The sequence below is a fragment of the Colias eurytheme genome, chromosome 4, assembly GCF_061535395.1.
Source record: "Colias eurytheme isolate Ceu_HAF_F1 chromosome 4, ilColEury1 Martin Lab GWU primary, whole genome shotgun sequence".
NCBI lineage: Eukaryota > Metazoa > Arthropoda > Insecta > Lepidoptera > Pieridae > Colias > Colias eurytheme.
The window spans coordinates 10,870,979-10,896,627 of NC_142983.1; the positions used below are offsets into that span (position 1 = coordinate 10,870,979).

The window sequence follows — 25,649 nt, forward strand, 5'->3', positions numbered from 1 at the left end:
TTTGACGCGGCGCGCCGCGACAGCTGAGGGGTTAAACTTAAGAATTTTCTGGAATTTTTGGCACATTATATTATCTTCATACATTATTTTGTTCTTCAAATTTCAAAAACTACTGCACAATAAACGTTCATGCTGTTTGCAAAAACTAAATAAATTGCTTACAAAATAACATTGCAGTTATCTAGCACCACGTTCAGTTTATGATTCCAGAGAACCTTATGATTTATGGCCTTAAAAAATATATTTTTATGGTAAATTTCATATTGAATTCATCTCATCTTAAAAAGGATGAAACAACAATATTGTAAGATATGTTCATACTTCCGACTGCGTTAATTGATAAAAGGCATCCCAAATACAATGCCTCCATTCTTAAAAAATGATCTTTATTAATATTCATATCTAAAAAGCCTCAATGCGAGTATAGAAATCGATTTTATTTATTTATTTATTTATTTCAAGTGAATTCTGCTCTTGACTCGCTCGCTGTAAAGTCCAAACGTCCGGATGAATAACCATCACCATCTGTACCTATAAAAGAAAAAAAATATAAATATTAGTGTTTTTATAAAAAAATATAAAAAATTTTCAGAGAATCAGATTGAACTTATTCATAACTTGTAGTTGTAACATGTTACATCTTTCTGGCCTATTTCCCTATTTGTTACAGCTTTCTGACCTGTGTCCTCACCTGTTACAGCTTTCTTAGCTGTTTCCCCACATGTTACAACTTTCTTACCTGTTTCCTCACATGTTACAGCTACTTCACCTGCTTTCTCTGATGTAACAGCTTTCTGACCTATTTCCTCGCATGATACAGCTTTCTGACCTGTTTCCTCACCTGTTGCAGCTTTCTGACCTGTGTCCTCACCTGTTGCAGCTTTTTGACCTGTTTCCTCACATGTTACAACTTTCTTACCTGTTTCCTCACATGTTAAAACTTTCTTACCTGTTTCCTCACATGTTACAGCTACTTCACCTGCTTTCTCTGATGTTACAGCTTTCAGACCTGTTTCCTCGCATGATACAGCTTTCTGACCTGTGTCCTCACCTGTTGCAGCTTTCTGACCTGTTTCCTCACCTGTTGCAGCTTTTTGACCTGTGTTCTCACCTGTTGCAGCTTTCTGACCTGTGTCCTCACCTGTTGCAGCTTTCTGACCTGTGTCCTCGCATGTTACAGCTTCCTGACCTGTGTCCTCACCTGTTGCAGCTTTCTGACCTATTTCCTCGCATGTTACAGCTTCCTGACCTGTGTCCTCACCTGTTACAGCTTCCTGACCTGTGCCCTCACCTGTTACAGCTTCCTGACCTGTGTCCTCACCTGTTGCAGCTTCCTGACCTGTGTCCTCACCTGTTGCAGCTTTCTGACCTATTTCCTCGCATGTTACAGCTTCCTGACCTGTATCCTCACCTGTTACAGCTTCCTGACCTGTGCCCTCACCTGTTACAGCTTCCTGACCTGTGTCCTCACCTGTTGCAGCTTTCTGACCTGTGTCCTCACCTGTTGCAGCTTTCTGACCTGTGTCCTCGCATGTTACAGCTTCCTGACCTGTGTCCTCACCTGTTGCAGCTTTCTGACCTGTGTCCTCGCATGTTATAGCTTCCTGACCTGTGTCCTAACCTGTTACAGCTTCCTGACCTGTGCCCTCACCTGTTACAGCTTCCTGACCTGTGTCCTCACCTGTTGCAGCTTTCTGACCTATTTCCTCGCATGTTACAGCTTCCTGACCTGTGTCCTCACCTGTTACAGCTTCCTGACCTGTGTCCTCACCTGTTGCAGCTTTCTGACCTGTGTCCTCACCTGTTACAGCTTCCTGACCTGTGTCCTCACCTGTTGCAGCTTTCTGACCTATTTCCTCGCATGTTACAGCTTCCTGACCTGTGTCCTCACCTGTTACAGCTTCCTGACCTGTGCCCTCACCTGTTACAGCTTCCTGACCTGTGTCCTCACCTGTTGCAGCTTCCTGACCTGTGTCCTCACCTGTTGCAGCTTTCTGACCTGTGTCCTCGCATGTTACAGCTTCCTGACCTGTGTCCTCACCTGTTGCAGCTTTCTGACCTGTGTCCTCGCATGTTATAGCTTCCTGACCTGTGTCCTAACCTGTTACAGCTTCCTGACCTGTGCCCTCACCTGTTACAGCTTCCTGACCTGTGTCCTCACCTGTTGCAGCTTTCTGACCTATTTCCTCGCATGTTACAGCTTCCTGACCTGTGTCCTCACCTGTTACAGCTTCCTGACCTGTGTCCTCACCTGTTGCAGCTTTCTGACCTGTGTCTTCACCTGTTACAGCTTCCTGACCTGTGTCCTCACCTGTTGCAGCTTTCTGACCTATTTCCTCGCATGTTACAGCTTCCTGACCTGTGTCCTCACCTGTTACAGCTTCCTGACCTGTGCCCTCACCTGTTACAGCTTCCTGACCTGTGCCCTCACCTGTTGCAGCTTCCTGACCTGTGTCCTCACCTGTTGCAGCTTTCTGACCTATTTCCTCGCATGTTACAGCTTCCTGACCTGTGTCCTCACCTGTTACAGCTTCCTGACCTGTGCCCTCACCTGTTACAGCTTCCTGACCTGTGTCCTCACCTGTTGCAGCTTTCTGACCTGTGTCCTCACCTGTTGCAGCTTTCTGACCTGTGTCCTCGCATGTTACAGCTTCCTGACCTGTGTCCTCACCTGTTGCAGCTTTCTGACCTATTTCCTCGCATGTTACAGCTTCCTGACCTGTGTCCTAACCTGTTACAGCTTCCTGACCTGTGCCCTCACCTGTTACAGCTTCCTGACCTGTGTCCTCACCTGTTGCAGCTTTCTGACCTATTTCCTCGCATGTTACAGCTTCCTGACCTGTGTCCTCACCTGTTACAGCTTCCTGACCTGTGTCCTCACCTGTTGCAGCTTTCTGACCTGTGTCCTCACCTGTTACAGCTTCCTGACCTGTGTCCTCACCTGTTGCAGCTTTCTGACCTATTTCCTCGCATGTTACAGCTTCCTGACCTGTGTCCTCACCTGTTACAGCTTCCTGACCTGTGCCCTCACCTGTTACAGCTTCCTGACCTGTGTCCTCACCTGTTGCAGCTTTCTGACCTGTGTCCTCACCTGTTGCAGCTTTCTGACCTGTGTTCTCACCTGTTGCAGCTTTCTGACCTGTTTTCTCACCTGTTGCAGCTTTCTGACCTGTGTCCTCGCATGTTACAGCTTCCTGACCTGTGTCCTAACCTGTTACAGCTTTCTGACCTGTGTCCTCACCTGTTACAGCTTCCTGACCTGTGTCCTCACCTGTTGCAGCTTTCTGACCTATTTCCTCGCATGTTACAGCTTTCTGACCTGTGTCCTCGCATGTTACAGCTTCCTGACCTGTGTTCTCATCTGTTGCAGCTTTCTGACCTGATTCCTCACCTGTTGCAGCTTTCTGACCAGTGTCCTCACCTGTTGCAGCTTCCTGACCTGTGTCCTCACCTGTTGCAGCTTTCTGACCTATTTCCTCGCATGTTACAGCTTCCTGACCTGTGTCCTCACCTGTTGCAGCTTTCTGACCTATTTCCTCGCATGTTACAGCTTCCTGACCTGTGTCCTAACCTGTTACAGCTTCCTGACCTGTGCCCTCACCTGTTACAGCTTCCTGACCTGTGTCCTCACCTGTTGCAGCTTTCTGACCTATTTCCTCGCATGTTACAGCTTCCTGACCTGTGTCCTCACCTGTTGCAGCTTTCTGACCTGTGTCCTCGCATGTTACAGCTTCCTGACCTGTGTTCTCATCTGTTGCAGCTTTCTGACCTGTTTCCTCACCTGTTGCAGCTTTCTGACCAGTGTCCTCACCTGTTGCAGCTTTCTGACCTGTGTCCTCACCTGTTACAGCTTCCTGACCTGTGTCCTCACCTGTTGCAGCTTTCTGACCTATTTCCTCGCATGTTACAGCTTCCTGACCTGTGTCCTCACCTGTTACAGCTTCCTGACCTGTGTCCTCACCTGTTGCAGCTTTCTGACCTGTGTCCTCACCTGTTACAGCTTCCTGACCTGTGTCCTCACCTGTTGCAGCTTTCTGACCTATTTCCTCGCATGTTACAGCTTCCTGACCTGTGTCCTCACCTGTTACAGCTTCCTGACCTGTGCCCTCACCTGTTACAGCTTCCTGACCTGTGTCCTCACCTGTTGCAGCTTTCTGACCTGTGTCCTCACCTGTTGCAGCTTTCTGACCTGTGTCCTCGCATGTTACAGCTTCCTGAACTGTGTCCTCACCTGTTACAGCTTCCTGACCTGTGTCCTCACCTGTTACAGCTTCCTGACCTGTGCCCTCACCTGTTACAGCTTCCTGACCTGTGTCCTCACCTGTTGCAGCTTTCTGACCTAATTCCTCACCTGTTGCAGCTTTCTGACCTGTGTCCTCGCATGTTACAGCTTCCTGACCTGTGTCCTCACCTGTTGCAGCTTTCTGACCTGTGTCCTCACCTGTTGCAGCTTTCTGACCTGTGTTCTCACCTGTTGCAGCTTTCTGACCTGTGTCCTCACCTGTTGCAGCTTTCTGACCTGTGTCCTCGCATGTTACAGCTTCCTGAACTGTGTCCTCACCTGTTACAGCTTCCTGACCTGTGTCCTCACCTGTTACAGCTTCCTGACCTGTGCCCTCACCTGTTACAGCTTCCTGACCTGTGTCCTCACCTGTTGCAGCTTTCTGACCTGTGTCCTCACCTGTTGCAGCTTTCTGACCTGTGTCCTCGCATGTTACAGCTTCCTGACCTGTGTCCTCACCTGTAGCAGCTTTCTGACCTGTGTCCTCACCTGTTGCAGCTTTCTGACCTGTGTTCTCACCTGTTGCAGCTTTCTGACCTGTTTCCTCACCTGTTGCAGCTTTCTGACCTGTGTCCTCGCATGTTACAGCTTCCTGACCTGTGTTCTCATCTGCTGCAGCTTTCTGACCTGTTTCCTCACCTGTTGCAGCTTTCTGACCTATTTTCTCGCATGTTACAGCTTCCTGACCTGTTTCCTCGCATGTTACAGCTTTCTGACCTGTTTCCCCACATGTAACGGGTTGCTTACCTGTTTTCTCACCTGTTGCAGCTTCCATACCTGTTTCCTCAAATGTTACAGCTTCTTCACCTGCTTTCTCTGGTGTTACACCTTTCTGACCTGTTTCCTCGCATGAGACAGCTTTCTGACCTGTGTCCTCACGTGTTGCAGCTTTCTGACCTGTTTTCCCACCTGTTACCTGTTTTCTCATATATTTCAGCTTTAGGGCCTGTTTCCTCACATGTTACACACACCTGTTCACGCGCGGTGCGCTCTGTACCGGCGTCTGTACCGCCGCAACGGGCAGCGACCGGCGTGCCGCTCGTATGCACCGTGCTCACAAGTAGGCGCAGTACATTCCCCACGGGCTATACACACGCGTTCTTTTAGCCCGAAGTGCTCTCGCCCACGTGATAGAGAGAGACAGTCGCGGCGTTTGGTCGTGTCGCTCCAGTCGCACACGCAAGTGCAGATGCCGTTGGTTATACGGCTCCGGAAGAACCCGGGGCATGTGCATCTAAGTGATAAGAGCGATTAGTTGATGTTTCCACATATACTCCAGTCAGTCAAAACAATCAATTCACAATAATTCCAAAAGTTTTTTCAAACTTCGGTCAAGTGAATGGCACATTGGGACGACAATAAATCTTGGTTAAGTGAATGGTACATTGGGATGACAATAATCAAGGTTGCAAAATGAGATTTATTGACACTTGACCGAAGTTTGAAGACTTTTGGAATTATTGTTAAATTTTCGATTTCGAATGTCGATACTGACTGATGTAATATAGTGAAAAGGAGTTATGGAAAAATATCAAGTATCAAAATGAAATTATGCTGAAGATTAGACTTTATATAGGTGTGGGTATAATCAGTTGTAAATAAGTTCCGGTAAATTCAATCTTATTTTGTGGAACACAAAATATTATTAAGACAATACAATTTTAAGGGAATAATGAATAATTCTAATAATTTGATAGCCTCTTACTTATCTAAACGAATTCAAAAGTTTCGATTCAACGGCCAAATCTCATCAGGTACAATTTGGGCATATGGGTGTCCCACAAGGCTCTACTGCAACTCTAGGTCCGTTTTTATTTGTAATGTATGTTGACCATTTTACATTAAAATTTTATTTCCTTTGCAGTCTTTAACTTCTAGACCGATTCTGATCATTTTGATTTGGTCTCCGTACTAATTTCAACTATTTAATTACCTCTTTAACAAAGGTGGGGAAGTTTGATCTTCATCTCGCACAGACGGTTCATCAGTAGGCGCTCTCCAGTCATTCTGTCGTTCCCTGAAGTCACGTGTCCGTTCTGTCCGATCAATCCGATCTGTCCGATCCGTCCGATCGATCCGATCTATCCGATCGATCCGGTCAAGTCGTGTTCTAGCTGTGCTTTGTAACGTGTCTTTGGATACACAGGCGCATCTCGTGTGGTTGAAGAACAGCATTCGAGCCGCTGTCAAGTTGCCGTCTGCTTTGTTTAGCTGAAATTTTTAGGAAATATTGTTTGATCATTTTATTCGTTGTAACAAGGACAAAGGGTTAGAGTTATACAGCACAGCATATGTCTCTAAAATGAAACTTTAAAGCCAAAATGTGACTATTCTGCTGATATTGAATGGGAAAAAGCATTATCTGAATTAAACTATGCCCAGGAGCAAACCATCATTGTAGACATATCATTATGCTGAATAAAGTATAGCCTTTTGGAGCTTTAATTTAAACTCAAAACTCAAACTCAAACATTTATTTATTCAATTAGACTTCTTCTCGAAGCACTTTTGAAACGTCATTAGGTACATATTTTTAACATTTGCCACCGATTCGGAAAGCAATATCTACGGAGAAGAACCGGCAAGAAACTCCATAGTTGCTCTTTAATGTTTTAGAATAGGATAAAACTCCACTTACCGGGTAAGGTGTGTGGGTAATCACTACGAATAAAATTACGATTGTCTCAATAAAACTGCTGGTCCTGAACTTACACCTAATAAAGATAGATATATTCTTCAAAACAAGGTCATTCTTAAACGAGGTAATTTTAATAAAAGTAAGATACTCACGAAGAAAGGTATAGCGACGTATTTTCCATCAACGGGCGCACAAACCTCTGCCTCGTTGTAACAGCAGCCGGAGTCTGGAGCGCAGCGGTGGAGTTGCACGCATGGGGGCGTGTAGCTGGAAAATATTTGATATGCAAGATAAATTTAGGAAATTCATCCAAAAAGTTTGACCGCCTCCTTGGTTGACGCGTGTTGACGCGTGAGCGTATAACCGAGGGATCCTGGGTTCAATTCCCGGTGGAGACGAAGAAAACAAAAAAGTGTTGTGGCACTCGGGGACTGCCGCGGTAAAGCTATTGCATGCTATGCCTTCAAGCCACACCTCCGCGCCCGTCGGAGTGGGGAGCGTGAGGTTTTTTCGTTACGGAATTTCAGGATTCGGTCCCCGCGCTCAAGGCCCGCGATAGAAGCTATGCAATAGCTTAAATTTTTCGGTCTGGCAGGACACAGAAGGCTGATCACCTACTTGTCTTTAAAGATAAATCGATCAGTGAAACAAATGTATGCATAATACATCTGCCCCTTACCCCACTAGGGAACATACACTTATCCAAAAAGAAATAAGTTTTTTTTAACTTTTAGTGCTTTTTATCAACTTTTACATAATGTAATAAATAATAGAAAATATACTGTTGGTGCTAATCACAGGTGCTAATGGGTTACGACGAGCACTTTTCCAGTGACGCGTCCACGCCGTTGCCTCCTCTTGCTTAAAAAATGTTTTAGTTACTTCTACGTTGTATGTAATTCAGGTCCGTTTTTACCCGTTCCCAACTAAGATAGTTTTGTTGATGTGATGAGGAAAGAAATGGTGCTAAATTTAGTTTTTTTTATATGTCAAGATACAACTGTGAGAATTATAATAAGTTAATTAATTACCTTTTAAGATCAGAAATGTTTAAGTTCAATAATGATCAGTAATTAAATTACTCCTATAAGATCCATTCGTCCTTCTAGATTAGATGTTAATTTTGAGCAATTTCCATGTTTAAGGTACTATTTCGTTCTGAACATTTACTTTAGTAAAATTTTCTGAAGCGTAGGTATGAATATGATACTTACACAGTATCAGCAGCTGGCGCTAATTTCCTCACAGTGAGCCAGCGCGGTTGCGGCGTCAAACACTTGTAAGCTCGAACGACGGAAGCCATGTTTGTTAGTACCCCTTTGCGGATAGCTACCCTTTCTTCTGCAGTTGCCTGGGCTGAGGGTAAAAGGTGTTTAGAAGTTTATCAATGACCTAGATTTATCTAGGACGAATTATCAAGTCTAGGTTAGGTTAGCTTTGAATACAATATCTACGCATACCAAGGGGCAAAGTTGTTAGAGCTCATTTACAGATTACTGTTCCCGTTTACCCGAGCTTCTACCGTTCAGCGAAAGGCTGTCGGTGTAGGGTTATTTAGAAGTTTGGATTATGATAATGGTCTTAGATCATAGGAGATGATGTTGTTAAAAATGTAACACTGAACTTTAACAATATCGGTTGAAAAGCAGGCTTTTGGAAGAGTAGCTTAAGAGTTGTGAAATTACTATATCAAAGGAAAAAAAAATCTTATAAGAAATATCAACTACTGATTCGTTTTAGGCACTGAAGTACATATGTAGAATTCATAAAATTCGTTCATTTAAAATATAAAAGAATAACAATGATTTTTCTCGAATAAGCGTCCCTGTAATCAAGCCTTCATAGCTTAAAAAGTACTTACAGTCATCCAAAATCCTCGGCCTTTCATTGGTCGCAGCTATAGGATCTACAGCAGATACTATAGTATGTCTATACCCATCGAGTCGTGTGAACGCTGACGGTGTGACACCAAGCATGGGTTTGGCTGTGGAACTGATGTCGTCCTCTATTGGATCCCATTCTTCACCAACGTCGTTCGCGTAATCACCATCACTGAGTTCTGGATCATCCTGGAATGATGAATTTAAAGGATGATCATTTATGAATTTCTTATAAGTTATTGAAGTTCAAACTTGGATTGCTATTGCAGAAATACGAAGTATATTTTAAGAAATATTTTCATGCAGGGACAAAATTTTGCAGGTTTTATTATAACAGTTTAAATTATGGACAAAATGTTTATAGTGTTATGCGAAAACAATACAATCCTATCCGGGCTACCCAGAGATTTTAAAAAATACATTAAAATAAGTTGAAGAATTGGCGAAGATATAAGCTTTAAGAGTTGTGGCAATTTAATGGGAGAAGCCACTGGCTCCTGAGACACAGTATTTAACTAATTCAGGAGCTAATGGATTCATATATAAGGTGTACCTATTTTTTAATGTCAATAAAGTTATTTATTATTATTATTATGTAAAGTTCTCCAATTATCATACACTCGTACTAGTGCCTATTTGGTGTTTTATTTCCCAATATTTGCTCTTTCAATGCAAATTTCATCCAAATATACGATATATCTGTAAAAGCTTTACAGGCAGAATTATAATATAAGCAACAATGAAAGAATTCAAGTGTTAAAACAGTCTGGTTAACATATCCGCTGATCGCCATTACTGTATTTGTAATGAATATAATTAGCTCCCAATAATTTATACATATGACTCATTGCAATGCACAGGAATAGACCGCGTGCCTGCTTCTTTTCAGATTGATTCCGTTTTTGAGTTACGGTGAGTAATGTAAATTCATTCATATATGGATATGCAAATAAATTTTGGTTTTAAAATCGAGAGGATTTCCTCGCGAATTGTATTATTTCTTTGTTACCCATTGTATACAGATTGATACGCTTGGTTTGGATCGCCTTTCGCACGACGTGTGATGATATTTTCATAAAATTTTTGAGTTTCATTATTAATCCTTTTTTTTATAGTGGAGAATGCATTTAGGCATACCCAGGGCACTCGGGGGAAGAGCCCTGGGTTATGTCGGACTCCCGACTCACCCTGCTGAGTGCAGGGTCCTATCGACTAAACTCCACTGTGTTCCGCCGTGCCGCTTTATTGACGGGGCCGCGGGTATTCGGTAGAACCGCGTCCGCAGACTTCATTATTAATCCTAACCTAAAATTGTCCACATTAACCTAAATCTGCTTTGTCATGTCCACTAACATTGGCTATGTCCGATGCACCGTATGAAAAGTCATTGTTATCAATACTAATTAAACTGTATACCTATAATTATTATAAGCTCTATCACAAATAAGAAAAAAGCAACGTTCATCACAGAAAAAAGTATATACAAGGTAAGTATTTAGTAGAATGGTAGGTAATCCCAATCGTAAAATTGAAGTAACATCCCAATATCCCATTTAAAGCGATTATTTTAAAATAATGTAATCATTCTCTAGAGTCAGAATATATCAAAACACACCAGCATTTCGAGTTGAACGATAAAACGGTAATAAAAAAGATGAAAGCTTTCTGCCAGGGCTGCTGTTTAAATTTTACGACTATTATATTAGCGGAATGTTAAAGCTTAATACAACCTGCTTCGTTTTAAATGGATATCAGAAGAGAATGCGTTACTGATCTTAAAAATGTATAATTTCATTGTCATAAGGTTACAGTTAGACAAAAAATTTTAATTTGTAGCCAATCGATTTGATATGGTAACGACTTTTAAAAGTTTATTGCAGATATATTTAGTTACCTATAAATAATTTTACTATGAATTCCTAGATACGGACTACTTCTATTTCTACCAGATAGGTTGCTGTGCTAAAGATGTGTGGAATTTTCCTTAAAATATCAAATTCCTCATCTATTAACCTATATACCTAAATCATATGGAGTACGGACTCTATTTTATATAAATACTAGCCGCTCGGCGCTCTGCGCAGTTTCACCCCCGTGGCTCCTCTCCTGTTGGTCGTAGCGTGAAGATTTATCGCCTATAGCCTTCCTCGATAAATAAGCTATCTAACACCGAAAGAATTTTTCAAATCGGACCAGTAGTTCTCGAGATATAAATATATAATATATATATATATATATATATATATATATATATATATATATATATATATTATATATTTATAATATTATAGTAGGGATATCGAGGAAAATAACCTTTAATTCTATATAACTATTTAATAGCTATTACGTTACCTAAACATGATAAATATGAAATATCAAAATTAAAACCGCAATGTTTATTTCAAATTCAATTCATATTTTCCTCATAGTTAAAACATCAAAAATTTTATTCCTATAACAAAAACGCTATTAATATTGCATTAAGGAAAAATGAAATATCATTAAAGTACTATTATTACACGAACCTTACATGGTTTTGAGAAAAGCTCAATTCAACAACTCGGTTCCTGCATTTTATAAGTGAACGTCATCTTAATATATATATAAATCTCGTGTCACAATGTTTGTCCTCAATGGACTCCTAAACCACTTAACCGATTATAATAAAATTCGCACACCATGTGCAGTTCGATCCAACTTGAGAGATAGGATAGTTTAAACATGTAGGTACCACGGGCGAAGCCGGGGCGGACCACTAGTTATTTTATATGGATACCTACTTTATTGCCAAATCAACATTATCATTTAGAAACAGAAATATTGAAAAAATAAATAAGCAAATAGTTTACGATCTGTTTTCACAAACATAAAATTTCACAAATATCGGTCAAGCTATTTGGGCGGAGTCTGACAAGTACAAGGGATTTACATCTAAAAATAAATATCATTCTTTACCTTTACGAATAAAACTGTGTTCATGTTCCAATATTCCATTCTTTTGTTTTTTTTTTATACTTCCATTCACGAGTGTTTAATTTTACATCAAAGGTCAAAACTATATTATAAGCAATTAAATATGTATGTCTGTCTGTCGGCATGTTTAATGTGCGATAACCCGTAATCTCTGTAATTATTGCTAATGTACAGACGATTAGATATCAAGTACCCCACAAGTTAAGATTAATGTCCCATTCTTAGCATTGATACTTCGTCTTGGAGAAATTCTAGAGAAATTAATGTCAATGTGTGGGGAAATAGTTAAAATATATGTTAAGCTATTCTTATAGTTAATTATTAAAGTATGCAGTTTTCCCTAACTTAGTTATTTTCTCTTATAATAGAAATCCGTTCAAAATATATTTAAAATAATAAATGTCGGCCTGTTTTCCGCTTAAATAGCCTAACATTTTGCATAATGATAAAAAGAAGGACGTAAGCTATTTGTAACTAAAAATAAACTTCAAAAGAGTTCGAATGTAATATTGCATCAAATCTACTAATGTAGAGCATTAGGAAAGTTAAATTATGCGCGGATTTTAAATGAACTGTATACAAACTTACAAAGGTTATCGATTTAGCATATTATATACATACTAGATTTCCGCCCGCGGCTTCGCCCGCGTTTTCAAAGGAAAACCCGCATAGTTCCCGTTCCCGTGGGATTTCCGGGATAAAACCTATCCTATGTGTTAATCCAAGTTACCCTCTATATGTGTGCTAAATTTCATTGTAATCGGTTCAGTAGTTTTTACGTGAAAGAGTAACAAACATCCATACAAACTTTCGCCTTTATAATAGTATTAAGATTTAGGAATTCCCACGAGTATAATGAATATTTAGGTATAGAACCACGAAAAATTAGTAAAAACAATTTAAACGAAAGAAATTCTTTCATAAAATTAATTGTTGTTCAGATTAAGACACGATTATGATACTTCAAAAATATTTTTAAAGTGAAACTTCTTTACGCGCGTTGAAAGAAAAATTTCTATGTCGTGTCATTGCAATACCGTGACATCATAGAGTAAGGCGACGATTTTTGTTAAATCCTGCCAAAGACGTTTCACTTCTGATACGTGTGCTCGGCACACACGCTCTTTTTATATCGCCTGAGCAAAATTTATCAATATGCATTATGCACTATGTCGAATGCATCAGTAATATGCTAATAAGAAAAACAATTTTGGAAATACGCCTATTTCTAAAAATTCAACTTCGATGTAGGTACAAGGTCTGATCTACAATTTAAACATTCTTATCATTATTTATTATTTATTCTATGTTCCTCTCATTAGTTTCTCAGAAACGTGACATAATACGGAATGTCATCGGTTAAAATTAAATAAATGCTACAAGTGCATAGCTGCACAGTGACAGAATTTCTGCTAGACTGCGTGTGTAACAGTGTACCTATAGTAGAATGTCGGGGAAGAACCATGTCTCTTAATTCTTACTAGTATTCCGCCTGTGGCTTCGCCCGTTTACTCTGAAACCTAATAAATTTTCTACTTAAACTGTCCTCTTAAATTAATCTATGTATTTAAAAACCCTCTTGGGTCATTATAATGATATACATACAGGGATGTACAGACGGCGGAAAGTGAATTTGTTTTAAGCTATGTAGTGATAGTACCTACTACATATTTGAATGCCACACTTGGACAAAGAATATTTTTATGAATATTGTATGAATGTTTCTTTTTAATGTGCAGTGTCGTAAACGATTCCATAGTATTCGATTCTATTTGAGGGGATATAATATATTATATTAATTAGTAATTACCAAGCAATTTTACCTACCAAGTGTTTTGAAAATTAAATTTTATATCTCATAAGTTTATTTTACTTTATGATGTAATTAAAATTCATCATTATTGACTGATCCTTGGTAGAGCTTACTTTGAATAAATATCAAATTATTCTATCCTCTATAAATTTAGTAAGCAGCTTAAAGTATTATAATAGAATCAAGATAAATATACTGTAATAGGATTTAAGGACCCTTATTAGTAATATCTCATAATCTCGTTGGAGGTATTATGTAAAGTCGGATATTTAAGTATAATAAATAGATATAATAAACTTGTCAAAAGTTTATGTCTATCCCTAATATTATAAATGCAAAAGTAACTCTGTCTGTCTGTCTGTCTGTTACTCAATCTCGCCTTAACTACTGAACCAATTTGCATGTTTGGTATAGAGATATTTTGATACCCGAGAAAGGACATAGGCTACTTTTTACCCTGGAAAATAGGATACGTTTTATCCCGGAAATCCCACAGGTACGGGAACTATGCGGGTTTTTCTTTGACTGCGCGGGCGAAGCTGCGGGTGGGAAGCTAGTCATGAATATACATAATATGTATACGAAATACCTTAAGGATTTCTGATGATTTTTATTTGTTTTTAATATTATTTGACGAAATAACATACGTAGCTTATCATCGTTCTAACTCTATATAGTTTTATAGCATTAGCTACTATTGAGTAGGTATTTTGTACAAAACTTTTAGCAAATACTTTTTAAGTGACAATGTTTTATTAGTTACTAGCGGTCCGCCCCGGCTTCGCCCGTGGTACATATTTCGCAATAAAAGGTATGTTCTTTCTGAGGGTCTAAAGATTGTCTGTGCCAAATTTCATCAAAATCGGTTGAGAGGTAGCGTAACAGACAGACAGACAGAGTTACTTTCGCATTTATAATATTAGTAGGGATAATGATATCGTTAACCACAATAACACGTTTATTAAATTAAATTATTATTCATATAAACAAGCATTTCTATATAAATCCTATACATTAGAAACAGCAGCCAATTTGCAGCCAACACGACACTCATAAATCATGATTTTAATAGTTAAATTTAACTCGCTGTAAACTATTCGAAAACCAATAAACAGTCTGGTGCAATAGCTAGAAATTACTGTTACATAGCTGAGTAAATTCCATTTTGTTTTGGGGCTTAAGACATTTATATCTCAGTAAGTATATATTATGAGTTATGACCGCCTCCTTGGTACAGCGGTTGACGCGTGAGCGTAGAACCGAGGGGTCCTGGGTTCGATTCCCGGTGGAGACGAAGAAAAAAAAAATGTCTCGGTCTGGCAGGACACAGAAGGCTGATCACCTACTTGTCCCTAAAGAAAATCGATCAGTGAAAGAGATGTATGAATAATGCATCTGCCCCTTACCCCACTACGGGGACAGTGGACACGGGACTTCACTTTTTAAGTATATATTATACTAGCTGGACCGCACGGTTTTCCCCGCGGACGAACTCGCGGGAAACATCAAGTATTTAATATCGTGCAATTATATTTTGTAAGCTACATAGAAAAGCTAAGCATTATCTTTCAGTGGTTTTTACGTGAAAGAGTGACAAACATACGTCCATCCACCATCACAAACTTTCGCATTTATTGAATGTAGGTAAGTAAATACCTACATAGTATTAGCACAGTATTACCACAGTATTACCATTATTTCCTACAGTAGTGCGACGAATGTACTTGTGCAGAGAAACAGAGGGGAACTGGCGGGGGTCGGGCGACGCGGGCCGCGTAAAGCGAACACGCTTAGTTTGCTTTACCTAGTGCGAAAGGATGACGCAGTCGTATTTTTTGTGTAATAATTTTATTATACATAGGTACTTACATATTCTATTATGGCGCGCACAAACTGTTCGGTTTACGGATGTAAATCTACATTGAAATCCCAGAAGGAAACAATATTTCAGAAAGATTGTATTAATTGTATCTGTTGAATTAAAATCAAAGCTATATATATGTCGGAGATCCCCCCCCTGATATTACCGAACGCAAGCGCATGACTCACGACGTGCACTTGGACATGGCCGTGGTAGCGGACGGGCATTCAAGTGTTGGAGCTCGTGCCGAGCGGACTTGTCTGTTCGAGTCTATATCAGTCTCTATATTAGTTTGAGTTTAGATTCGCTATACAAAGTATTCATTTCAGTTTATTAGTGATCGTCAGTGTTAGATTCCGTTTATGTCTTTTGATGCTCGAAGTTACCCACGATGCCCAACATAGAGGATATAACCAGCCCACATAGTCCTAAAATCCAGCCGCCGCCGATATCAGAAGCGGGATTGCTTTGAGCACAAAGAATAAACGTGATTTTTACAATCGTCATGTGGTAATGTAGACACGTTATAAAATTATTCTGGAGGTGCAAAATAGTATCATGCGACGTTTAATCGTAGCCATAAGAAAACCGGTGAGTGCTTACAACATACAACAAGTGGAACAATAATGCGTGATGTAATGCCATTGTCCGTTGATCTGTGTTTTGAAAAAAGCCGTTAAAGTTATTATTTGTTACTATTTGCTATTTATGATGCGTTAAAGTGCTTTGCAGTGTCTATCATGTCTCTTAATTTATTTTCTGGTAGCAGAGGGACACAGTAAGGAGGATTGTTACCGTATTGTGTAGCGTAATGTGACTATGTTGAGCCCGCTGCGGCTGCTTGTGTTAACTTGCAGGGTGGCGAGCCAAGCGACGTGAGTGCCTGTCGGTGTGTGTCGTCGGGTTGTGTGCGTCAGTGGCTTCTTGGCGATATGTGAGCGTGAAGGAAGTTGCCACTTCAACCGTGTTGTCGCGTGTTTCACGGTTTGACAAGCGTTTGCAGCGTGTGGCCCTTGCTACTACTGAGTTTGTTGCAGAGGATTGCTGCAGCGAGAGCTCAGGGCAGCCGTCTTTATGCGGTGAAGGGCTCCGCAAATTAGTGACATTTACAGGACAAGTGCGAAGTGTAACAGGGCTGCTTCGCTGACTGTGTGCTATCATTAAGTTTGTAGGAGACCTGCGTGTGAATGCCATCCGCAGACAGCAGATGGAGGGCGCGCGACGAATCAGCAGTCCTCTTAGTGCAGGGTTTAACCATCGCGAGTCATTTGTTTCATGTGTGGCGTGTCTGGCCACTTTGCATCGGAGTGCACGAGCGGATAAGGTGCTAATGATTGCACTAGGCATAGAATCACCGAAAACTAGCAGGTCAGGTAAATCTACGTTGCCTGAGCGCAATCATTGAGTCAACACGTGCCGTGTGGCAAACTTATGGACAACTGTGAGTCATACATGTTTAGTTTTGTTTCTTGGTACTGAGTGTATCCTTATCAGAGACATAATTGCTAGTAGCAAATTGACTAGTAAGCGTTTTTAATAATAACATTAATTTCAAAATAATCTGTTAACATATTGTAGACAGTTCATAACAAGGTTTATGGCAAGTTACAATAGGCGATTACTTTTTAGTAATTTTAATTTGTGTTGTGCCTAATCATAATTATGATAGCGATGCTAGCTTATTAGGTTGAGAAATTAAACACAAAGTTTACATGTGTGATATTCTAATGTGTTACATTATTGCGTAATAATGTTCTTGTTTGTAACAAGTCTGATACGACAAATTGTTTTGATTTTTATCACGCTTACATTGGCTTCTTTTATTGTTCGTATGTAACAGACTCGATTTTGAACTACCTACTTTAATGAGACAGATTTAGTTCACACTGTGTACATTTACTAAGGAATAGTGACAATACAATAATTCCATCTTATTTAAGCGTGTTGCTTGGTTAATTACGTTTCTCTCTATTATACACTGGTACCGATAGAAGAAAGATACCTAGCGGTTTGGTAGGCTTACTTAGGGACATAAGTCCAACATGCAGAGGCGTGAATTTCAATTAGAGAATTTCAATGTGTTGTGTTTTAGTGTATTATTAGCACTAATTTACCATCTGAGTTACAGTTGTTGAAATGTGTCTGTTCTAAGGAGTTTTGTGCGTTGAACGAGCAGCAGATTGCGTAACAAAGTATCAAAGAGTTTTTAACAGGTGGATTAGTGAAACTAAGTACTTGGCTAACTGGTTAGCTTCAGGTACAGTTCGCTTCCGGATTATAGTAAGGAGTGGAGTAAGTGCTTTATGGAAGGTAGTATCTTCTTTAAACCTATCCAAATGTAAGTTTTGAAAGCGTAGTGTTGAACACTTTAGGCTTTGTTATTAAGGATGGTAAAGTACAGTCACATAGCTTATACAGCTTCTTAGTTCTGTTAGTTTATTAACAGTTTTCTTAGATTATAGCACTATTGTTTATGCTTACAAGTTACAAGGGAAGTTAAATTGATTAGTGATTACTCATCATCACATGAGCAAATCAGTCTAACGATTATTAGTCTTTTAACATCACAGCCTATTCTTATGGTGTAAGACCGCAGCTCACATAGATGCGAGCGCGGATGGATGTGGTACTGAACTGATATGGAAACATGACGGTAGTAGCATCCAGTTGCTTACTACAGACGTAGAACTACTGCCTTAGAGACCAGGTTTTACTCCCATGCACACGAGACCGCAGTTTAAGTTGCAGCAGCATAGCAGTGGTTAATGCAGTTATGCACTTCAGGTATTATTTACAGGTTTGCAAGTTTGCAGTGGTGACCGATCGCAATTCGGTGGGAGCCGTTTAGTAAAAAGCAGAGTAGTGTCTTCACGTGTTCACAGGTAGAGAGGGTCTGTCTAGAGTCTATCGACTCTAATATCATTCATGACAGAGATAAAGGGAGCTAGTATAAAGGATGTTGGTTGCCTTTCGACTTTCGTGCAATGCACAATGTATTTCGTTTATTCCAAATTGTGTGGGGCAGAATCGAGTCAACATAGCTGAGCTTTCCGTTGACTGGCTGCCAGGACCAAGAGAGGCATTTGGACATGCAGAATGAGTTGTTACTTGTTGATGTCTGGAAGACATGCGGTAAGGTTGCAAATTATTTGTCAAGGTGCAGATAAAATGGTAAAAGATCGGTGGTACTAAATATCCACGATTTAGTCATGCATCTGGGTTACATGTCTAAGTTCGGGCGTAAGTTCGTTGTGAACTTTATCACTTGCTAAATCTCTAAGCCTAGCTCGGGTAGAATTCAAGCTAAACTCTTAAGTTAGTATTTCGTGCACATTTATGCTACAGGGGAATTTAGAGGGAAGAATGATGTTGAGGAGTATGTTTAAGTCTAATTGATTCTTTCACCCGATATGTTTTGCTCTATTACTTTAAAAATGTGTAGAGTGGTTTAGTAGTACTAGAAGTAGTATAACGGCACTGGAGGCCAGTGTTAATTTGTTTTGATAACTAGCCAGTACGATTGATAGTCGGGCAGGTGCTTAGAAAGTAAATGTTTTCTCAGTTTTTTGTAAAAAAATAATAAAGTTACATTAAGATGTAGTCTCCACCGAGGGTAGTGGTGTTAATGATCAGGTAAATAGTGACGAGTACGTTGAAAAGGTGTGCTCATGGCAGTCATCATTCATCATCGTCATCGATATAGTCCACTAATGGACATGGAATTCATCGTCATCGTCAACATAATCAGCCTTTTGCAGTACACTGCTGGATATAGAAGTCATCATCATCGTCATCGTCAACATCATCTGCCTTTCGTAGTCACTGTTGAATATGGAAGTCGTCATCGTCATCATCATCAACATCATCAGTCTTTGGTTGTTCACTGCTAGACATAGCAGTAGAGTCTAGCAAACATCGATATTGTCAAGATACGTTAGGTGACGTATGACTGGCAATGGACTTCACTATAAACCGTGTTACAAAAGCTAGATAGCTGAAGGAGCTATTATTTGTTAAAGGAGACTTTGGGGTTAATGTCTTTAATTGATAATGAAGTCGATCAAGTTATGATAAAAGTAAAGCTTCTCTAAATGGAAATTTAATGTTGGTAATAATCTTCTTTTCGAAATTGAGGAAATAAATCAAAGCAAGCTTGACTTGTAGTTGAAGGGTACGCTTAAAATAGTTGAGGTATAGTTATTAGTGCCGTTTCAAATCATTCAATTCCAAAATCCTCACAACAGAGTCGGGACAATATCCGACCATGTGGTTATTAGTAGTAACTAGTAATGGTAGTAGTTAAAATGACGTAATAGCTTTGTGTAAAAGGGGAGATGTAAAATGCTTTATCTGGATTTTGTAATGCATTGTAGTGCCGTTTGTTGAGTGCTGTGGTTGAGTGGTAGTAGATGCAGTTGCCATTTGTCTCTTGTCTTGTTTTTCGTTACGTTGGTGCGTTAACGAGTAATGTCGTTGTAGCGATGGGCTATCCTTGCTTTCGCTGGCACATAAGCAAGATGAGTCGTTGTAGCGACGACATTTAGAGTTGTCCTTGTTTACGTTGGTGCGTTTACGAGATGAGTCGTTGGAGCGACGACCTTTTGAGATATCCTTGTTTTTGTTGTTGCGAAGCGAGATGAGTCGTTGTAGCGACGTTATTAAGTGTTAGCCTCATTTCGTTGGTGCGAAATTGTGGTGTGTCGTTGTAGCGACGATGTTCCGTGCTTTATTTATTTCGTTGGTGCGAAATTGCGGTGAGTCATTGTATTAACATTATTCAGTGTTGTGTTCGTTTCGTAGGTGCGAAATCGAGGAGAGCTGTTGGTGCAGCGCTGATTGATGAATAATGATTATTGTTTGTTTTAGTGACGACCTAAAATGGTTGACAAGAATCAGTATGGCCGAGCAGGATACTGTGAGTATGTAGTCTTTGCAGAGACCTCACACGAGGACGTGTGATCGTCAGAGATGGCCGTGTCGGAGATCCCCCCCCTGATATTACCGAACGCAAGCGCATGACTCACGACGTGCACTTGGACATGGCCGTGGTAGCGGACGGGCATTCAAGTGTTGGAGCTCGTGCCGAGCGGACTTGTCTGTTCGAGTCTATATCAGTCTCTATATTAGTTTGAGTTTAGATTCGCTATACAAAGTATTCATTTCAGTTTATTAGTGATCGTCAGTGTTAGATTCCGTTTATGTCTTTTGATGCTCGAAGTTACCCACGATGCCCAACATAGAGGATATAACCAGCCCACATAGTCCTAAAATCCAGCCGCCGCCGATATATATATGTTGTCCTCATTATTTTCTAATCAGATTGTACATCCCAATGCGAATGCATTACTTAGTTAAATGTTATAATATACAATTAAGAACACCCAAAAATAAAGTGTCCACGTAAATAATATTTAGCAGTGCAATATCTGTAATTATATATTTATGAACAAATAATTACATCAGATTTAATAATCGCAATTATTTTGAATGTACATATGAATAAAGATTTCATCATAATATTAATAATCACAATTGTTTTATTTCCCATTTGTTGCAACCCTAGCGTATTTTCGTGTGGCAGCGTAAGTACCTACGCTGGCGGCGGCATCGCGCGACATCAAAGGCGATTCCTTACTGTAGGAAATAATGGTAATACTGTGGTATTACAATATTATTTCCTACAGTAAGGAATCGCCTTTGATGTCGCGCGATGCCGCCGCCAGCGTAGGTACTTACGCTGCCACACGAAAATACGCTAGGGTTGCAACAAATGGGAAATAAAACAATTTTGATTATTAATATTATGATGAAATCATATTCATATGTACATTCAAAATAATTGCGATTATTAAATCTGATGTAATTATTTGTTCATAAATATATAATTACAGATATTGCACTGCTAAATATTATTTACGTGGACACTTTATTTTTGGATGTTCTTAATTGTATATTATACCATTTAACTAAGTAATGCATTCGCATTGGGATGTACAATCTGATTAGAAAATAATGAGGACAACATATACATAGCTTTGATTTTAATTCAACAGATACAATAGATACAATCTTTCTGAAATATTGTTTCCTTCTGGGATTTCAATGTAGATTTACATCCGTAAACGGAACAGTTTTTGCGCGTCATAATAGAATATGTAAGTACCTATGTATAATAAAATTATTACACAAAAAATACGACTGCGTCGTCCTTTCGCGATAGTTAATGCAAACTCAGCGTGATTGCATTAAGCGGCCCGCGTCGCCCGACCCCCCGCCAGTTCCCCTCCGTTTCTCTGCACAAGTACATTCGTCGCCATACTGTAGGATGGTAATTCTGTGGTATTAGATTATTCTCAATCATCGCATGCGTGTTAATTACCATTCAATTAATAGTAATACAAATTTAAAAACAATGTAAAGGAAAAAGCATCGAACGAAGTGTAGAAATGTGGCTAACTCTTATCACAGGACACCGCCTACAGTTGAAGTATGTACTATTGAAGAAAAGGTGGTATCCGTATGCAAAATATACGCGAATCGATTGTCCTATTGTTAAGTGGGCGGACATAATTTTATAGTAAGGTTCTCTAAATACCTATTCCCGCGACTCTATTCGTAGGTATAGAAAATAGTTTTGGTATTTGGCTATTGCCCGCATATTTATACCTATTTGTAATTGTTGAATTTTTCACGCTTTAACTGCAACGTAATGTGGCAAAACTAGTATTTATTTTTTCACGTGTCTCTACCTCCTTTTTGTGTGAATTTATGGAGTTCCCGTGGTAGGACTTCGCAAAAACTGTTTTGTACAAAAATTTTGATAGATATGAGTGTATTGAAAACTACGAAGTTAATAATAAGATCTTATATAAAGTCTATGTTGATTCTTACGAAACTCTCTAACTTTGCAGATTGTATTTAAATGTTTTACTTTTAGATTGCACTAGCTGTGCTCCGCGGTTTTACCCGTAGTGCTCCGCTGCTGTTGGTCTCAGCGAGATGATATATTATAATTTATAGCCTTCCTCGATAGTAGTTCCCGCGATTAGCGCGTTCAAACAAACAAACAAACTTTCAGCTTTATAATATTATATAGCAGGTACATACAGATACTAGTTATTTTAATCACATTTATGAGTATATCGAACTTTAAAACGGAAGCTAGGAAATTAGGCAAAAGCGTGTAAAATTAATGGTTTATTGATGTTTATGACTGTTTGAACACATCTGGTTTTAAAGGATGTGAGACAAAAAGTTCCATCTTTTGTTATTTCGTTCCACCTGTTTTACTATGGGACCACACATTGCTAGTGGCAGAGCATTTGCATCCTGTTTACTCTAAATTGATTGTTTTTATAAGTTGTATGAATTAGATGTTGCCTGATTGGTGTCGAATTTAATTTTTAAGTAAGTATTTAAGCTCTTAGGCTCTTTAACTATTAGTTATTGATTTAATTTTTTCGTGATTTTAAATACCTATTATTTACGATGAGATGAGCTTGCTTATAGCGTAGGTAATACGTATTTTTGGAGTTGAATTTAAGTGGTAGGTACTTATAGACTACAGGCCCGTGTTGAAAAAATTATGGGTCATTTGACCCACCACCTGACCTATCTAGAACGATATAAGAGCATAAAATAATAAGATTCAGCACTATGACGACACTCGTAAGCTGTCCACCTGAGTGCGGATGAGAATTCGAAAGTTCAGGTAGAGATTTTCTCCCCTTGTCTCCATGATTTTTGTACGGCATTGCGGAATAATGACTTAAAAGCAGTATAGAAATAGTATGACACAGATGCCGTACAAAAATGGTGGTCCACAAAGTCAGAATTTATTTTTAATTTTCGACAGTTGCCGGGGTAAATTTGGTCATTTGATTTTGTACGGCATCTGTGTCATACTATTTCTATACTGCTTTTAAGCCATTATTCCGCAACGCCGTACAAAAATCATGGAGACAAGGGGAGAAAATCTCTACCTGAACTTTCGAATTCTCATCCGCACTCAGGTGGACAGCTTACGAGTGTCGTCATAGTGCTGAATCTTATTATTTTATGCTCGTATATCGTTCTAGATAGGTCAGGTGGTGGGTCAAATGACCCATAATTTTTTCAACATGGGCCTGTAGTCTATTAATAGATATAATATCTTTACCTAGGTACTCAGTAATAATTTAGTTATAAATATTTATTATGAGTTGAGGATCTGTGTGCTGTATGGCCAATGACCATACAAAATTGTACCTACATAATTTATTTTACGCGTAAACAGTACTTAGATAAGTATAGAGATGCAATATTTTAATTTTAGGTCATATCCATTTAGCTAAGGACAATATAGTTGTGCAACGCACATTCATTTAAGAATATGTAGTTTGAATTACATCACGTTATTGTAACTTGTATGAAAATAGTCTGGATCTCATGGATCCTATATTTACCGAGTTTTATCTAGGTTCAGTCTATCTACCTACTTACCTAATCTACATATTAATAACGTAAGGTTTTCCTTGTAGGTAAGTAATAATAGTTAATTAGGCATAAGGTTAACCAAATATTAGTATACCTATTGTACCTATGTATGTAATGTTTAGATAATGTAGGTAGGTAAAAGCTCTATGAACTTTGAAGTAAAGAAGAAATAGAGCTTATTCCGGTAGGTACCTATGCGTTATTGTCTGTTTAGTTTGTTGAATATACCTACCTAAGTACCTACCTAATCAAATGTTTTTCAACAATAATAGAGAACATAAAAAAGGGAAATGATTCTTATTGTTCAATGAAAAATTGAAAATTATAGTCTGCACGAAAATTCTCAAGGATTACAAAAAAATGTTACAAAATGTTTTTATCACAATCACGCAAGAAGTGGGTTCATTACCCAGTTAAATATGAAAATATGTAAATAGAACATGACCTGAATTCTAACAAGGATTTTATATGCTTTTTTCATTCGATTGCAGTTGTTTTCACAATACCTAGGTAAGTAACTTCATAAAACCTGCACGAAGACCACTTGACTGATATAAGCTGAAGTATCTATGTAGAGACAAGAATGTAGGTAGAATCTACACGTCTTATCAAAGAAAACCTTTAAACAAGGATTTTCAGTCACTACAAACACTTCACGCCAAAAGAATTGACTTACATCATCATTCCATTCACTATCCGCATAGTCGTCAATCAGCTTCTCACTTCGTTCCTCCTTCAGCTGCTGCAGCTCCTGCATCACCCCCCGGAGCTGGTCCTCACTCATCGTCCCCCACAACTGCAGAGCAGACACGAGTTCCTCCTCAGCGGTCAGTTGCCGGTCTGGCGTTAAGGAATTCAACCTATCCAACTTCGCGTACAACTTTGACTCGGGCGTAACATTGAATTTTTCCAACTTTTCATACAGTTTATCCAAACGTTCCGCGAAGGATTGTTCCGTGACATAGCCTTTAGCGGTTGCTAAGCACGCGAGGAGTAACGCAACGCACAACATGCTGCCGCGACGGACGATGCAAGACTGACTCGCTCGTTTGTGTGAGGTATGCGCTGTCGTGCCCGACCGGTTAACTTTTGTAGCTTTTGTGGCAATTATATTGTTTGATGCTTTGATAGGCGCTACTTTATTACTATTATTTAATCTGTATCGTAAACAATATCGATTTGATTAATTTGATGTGCTGTAGCGCTTCTGTTTACAACTAAATTTCAATTTGATACTGTTCACGAGTTATAGTAATATTATCATAGTAACAAAATGTTCTGATATAGGTAGTAATTGGTTTTAATTAGTAGATAAATCAAGCAGTTTATGAGTTTATCTTTGATGAAAATTCCCAACCAGGCCCTAAATGTAATCATTATTACAAAACCTTACAAACATTTTGCAACGATCGTAAGAACACAGCACCTACACGTCAAATTATTTGATAATTACCCTAAAAAGTAAAAACATTGAGAAAGTGTACATTTCAACACGAATCAATTACCTTTTCATTTACATTTGAAATGAGATATCATCAATAATTGTTAACTATGATTTCTTAACATCTGTCTTACTATATAACATAGTAGATTACGATTTGTATTTCAAAAGTTTACAAACACCATATTTTAACATTTTTTGGGCGTTTGTATAAGTACGTTTTGTACATAAGTACGAATATTCTTTTTATTATTATAAATTACTTTTAATTGAAACCCACACGAGA

The 25,649-nt window shown here is 39.0% G+C and overlaps 1 protein-coding gene across 1 annotated transcript; it reads right to left on the minus strand.

The window, feature by feature from the left end:
• Positions 1–37: 37 nt before the first annotated feature.
• Positions 38–24,957, minus strand: LOC149909207 (uncharacterized). The gene is made up of 7 exons (XM_090101432.1): positions 24,599–24,957; positions 8,782–8,989; positions 8,135–8,276; positions 7,073–7,187; positions 6,216–6,493; positions 5,254–5,516; positions 38–531 (listed from the first exon to the last, which is right to left on the minus strand). The coding sequence occupies exons 1-6, from the start codon at positions 24,932–24,934 to the stop codon at positions 5,258–5,260; spliced, it is 1,338 nt and encodes a 445-aa protein (XP_089957558.1). The 5' UTR covers positions 24,935–24,957; the 3' UTR covers positions 38–531; positions 5,254–5,257.
• Between the last annotated feature and the right edge of the window lie 692 nt (positions 24,958–25,649).

What these genes read in the sequence shown, in the direction of transcription:
- LOC149909207 (XM_090101432.1), bottom strand. Translation starts at nt 24,934, where the DNA reads ATGTTGTGCGTTGCGTTACTCCTCGCGTGCTTAGCAACCGCTAAAGGC. An exon ending in ATAGTGAATGGAATGATGAT is followed by an intron (nt 8,990 to 24,598) that starts GTAAGTCAATTC and finishes TCATCATTCCAG; the next exon opens with GATGATCCAGAACTCAGTGA. An exon ending in GCCGAGGATTTTGGATGACT is followed by an intron (nt 8,277 to 8,781) that starts GTAAGTACTTTT and finishes TTTTACCCTCAG; the next exon opens with CCCAGGCAACTGCAGAAGAA.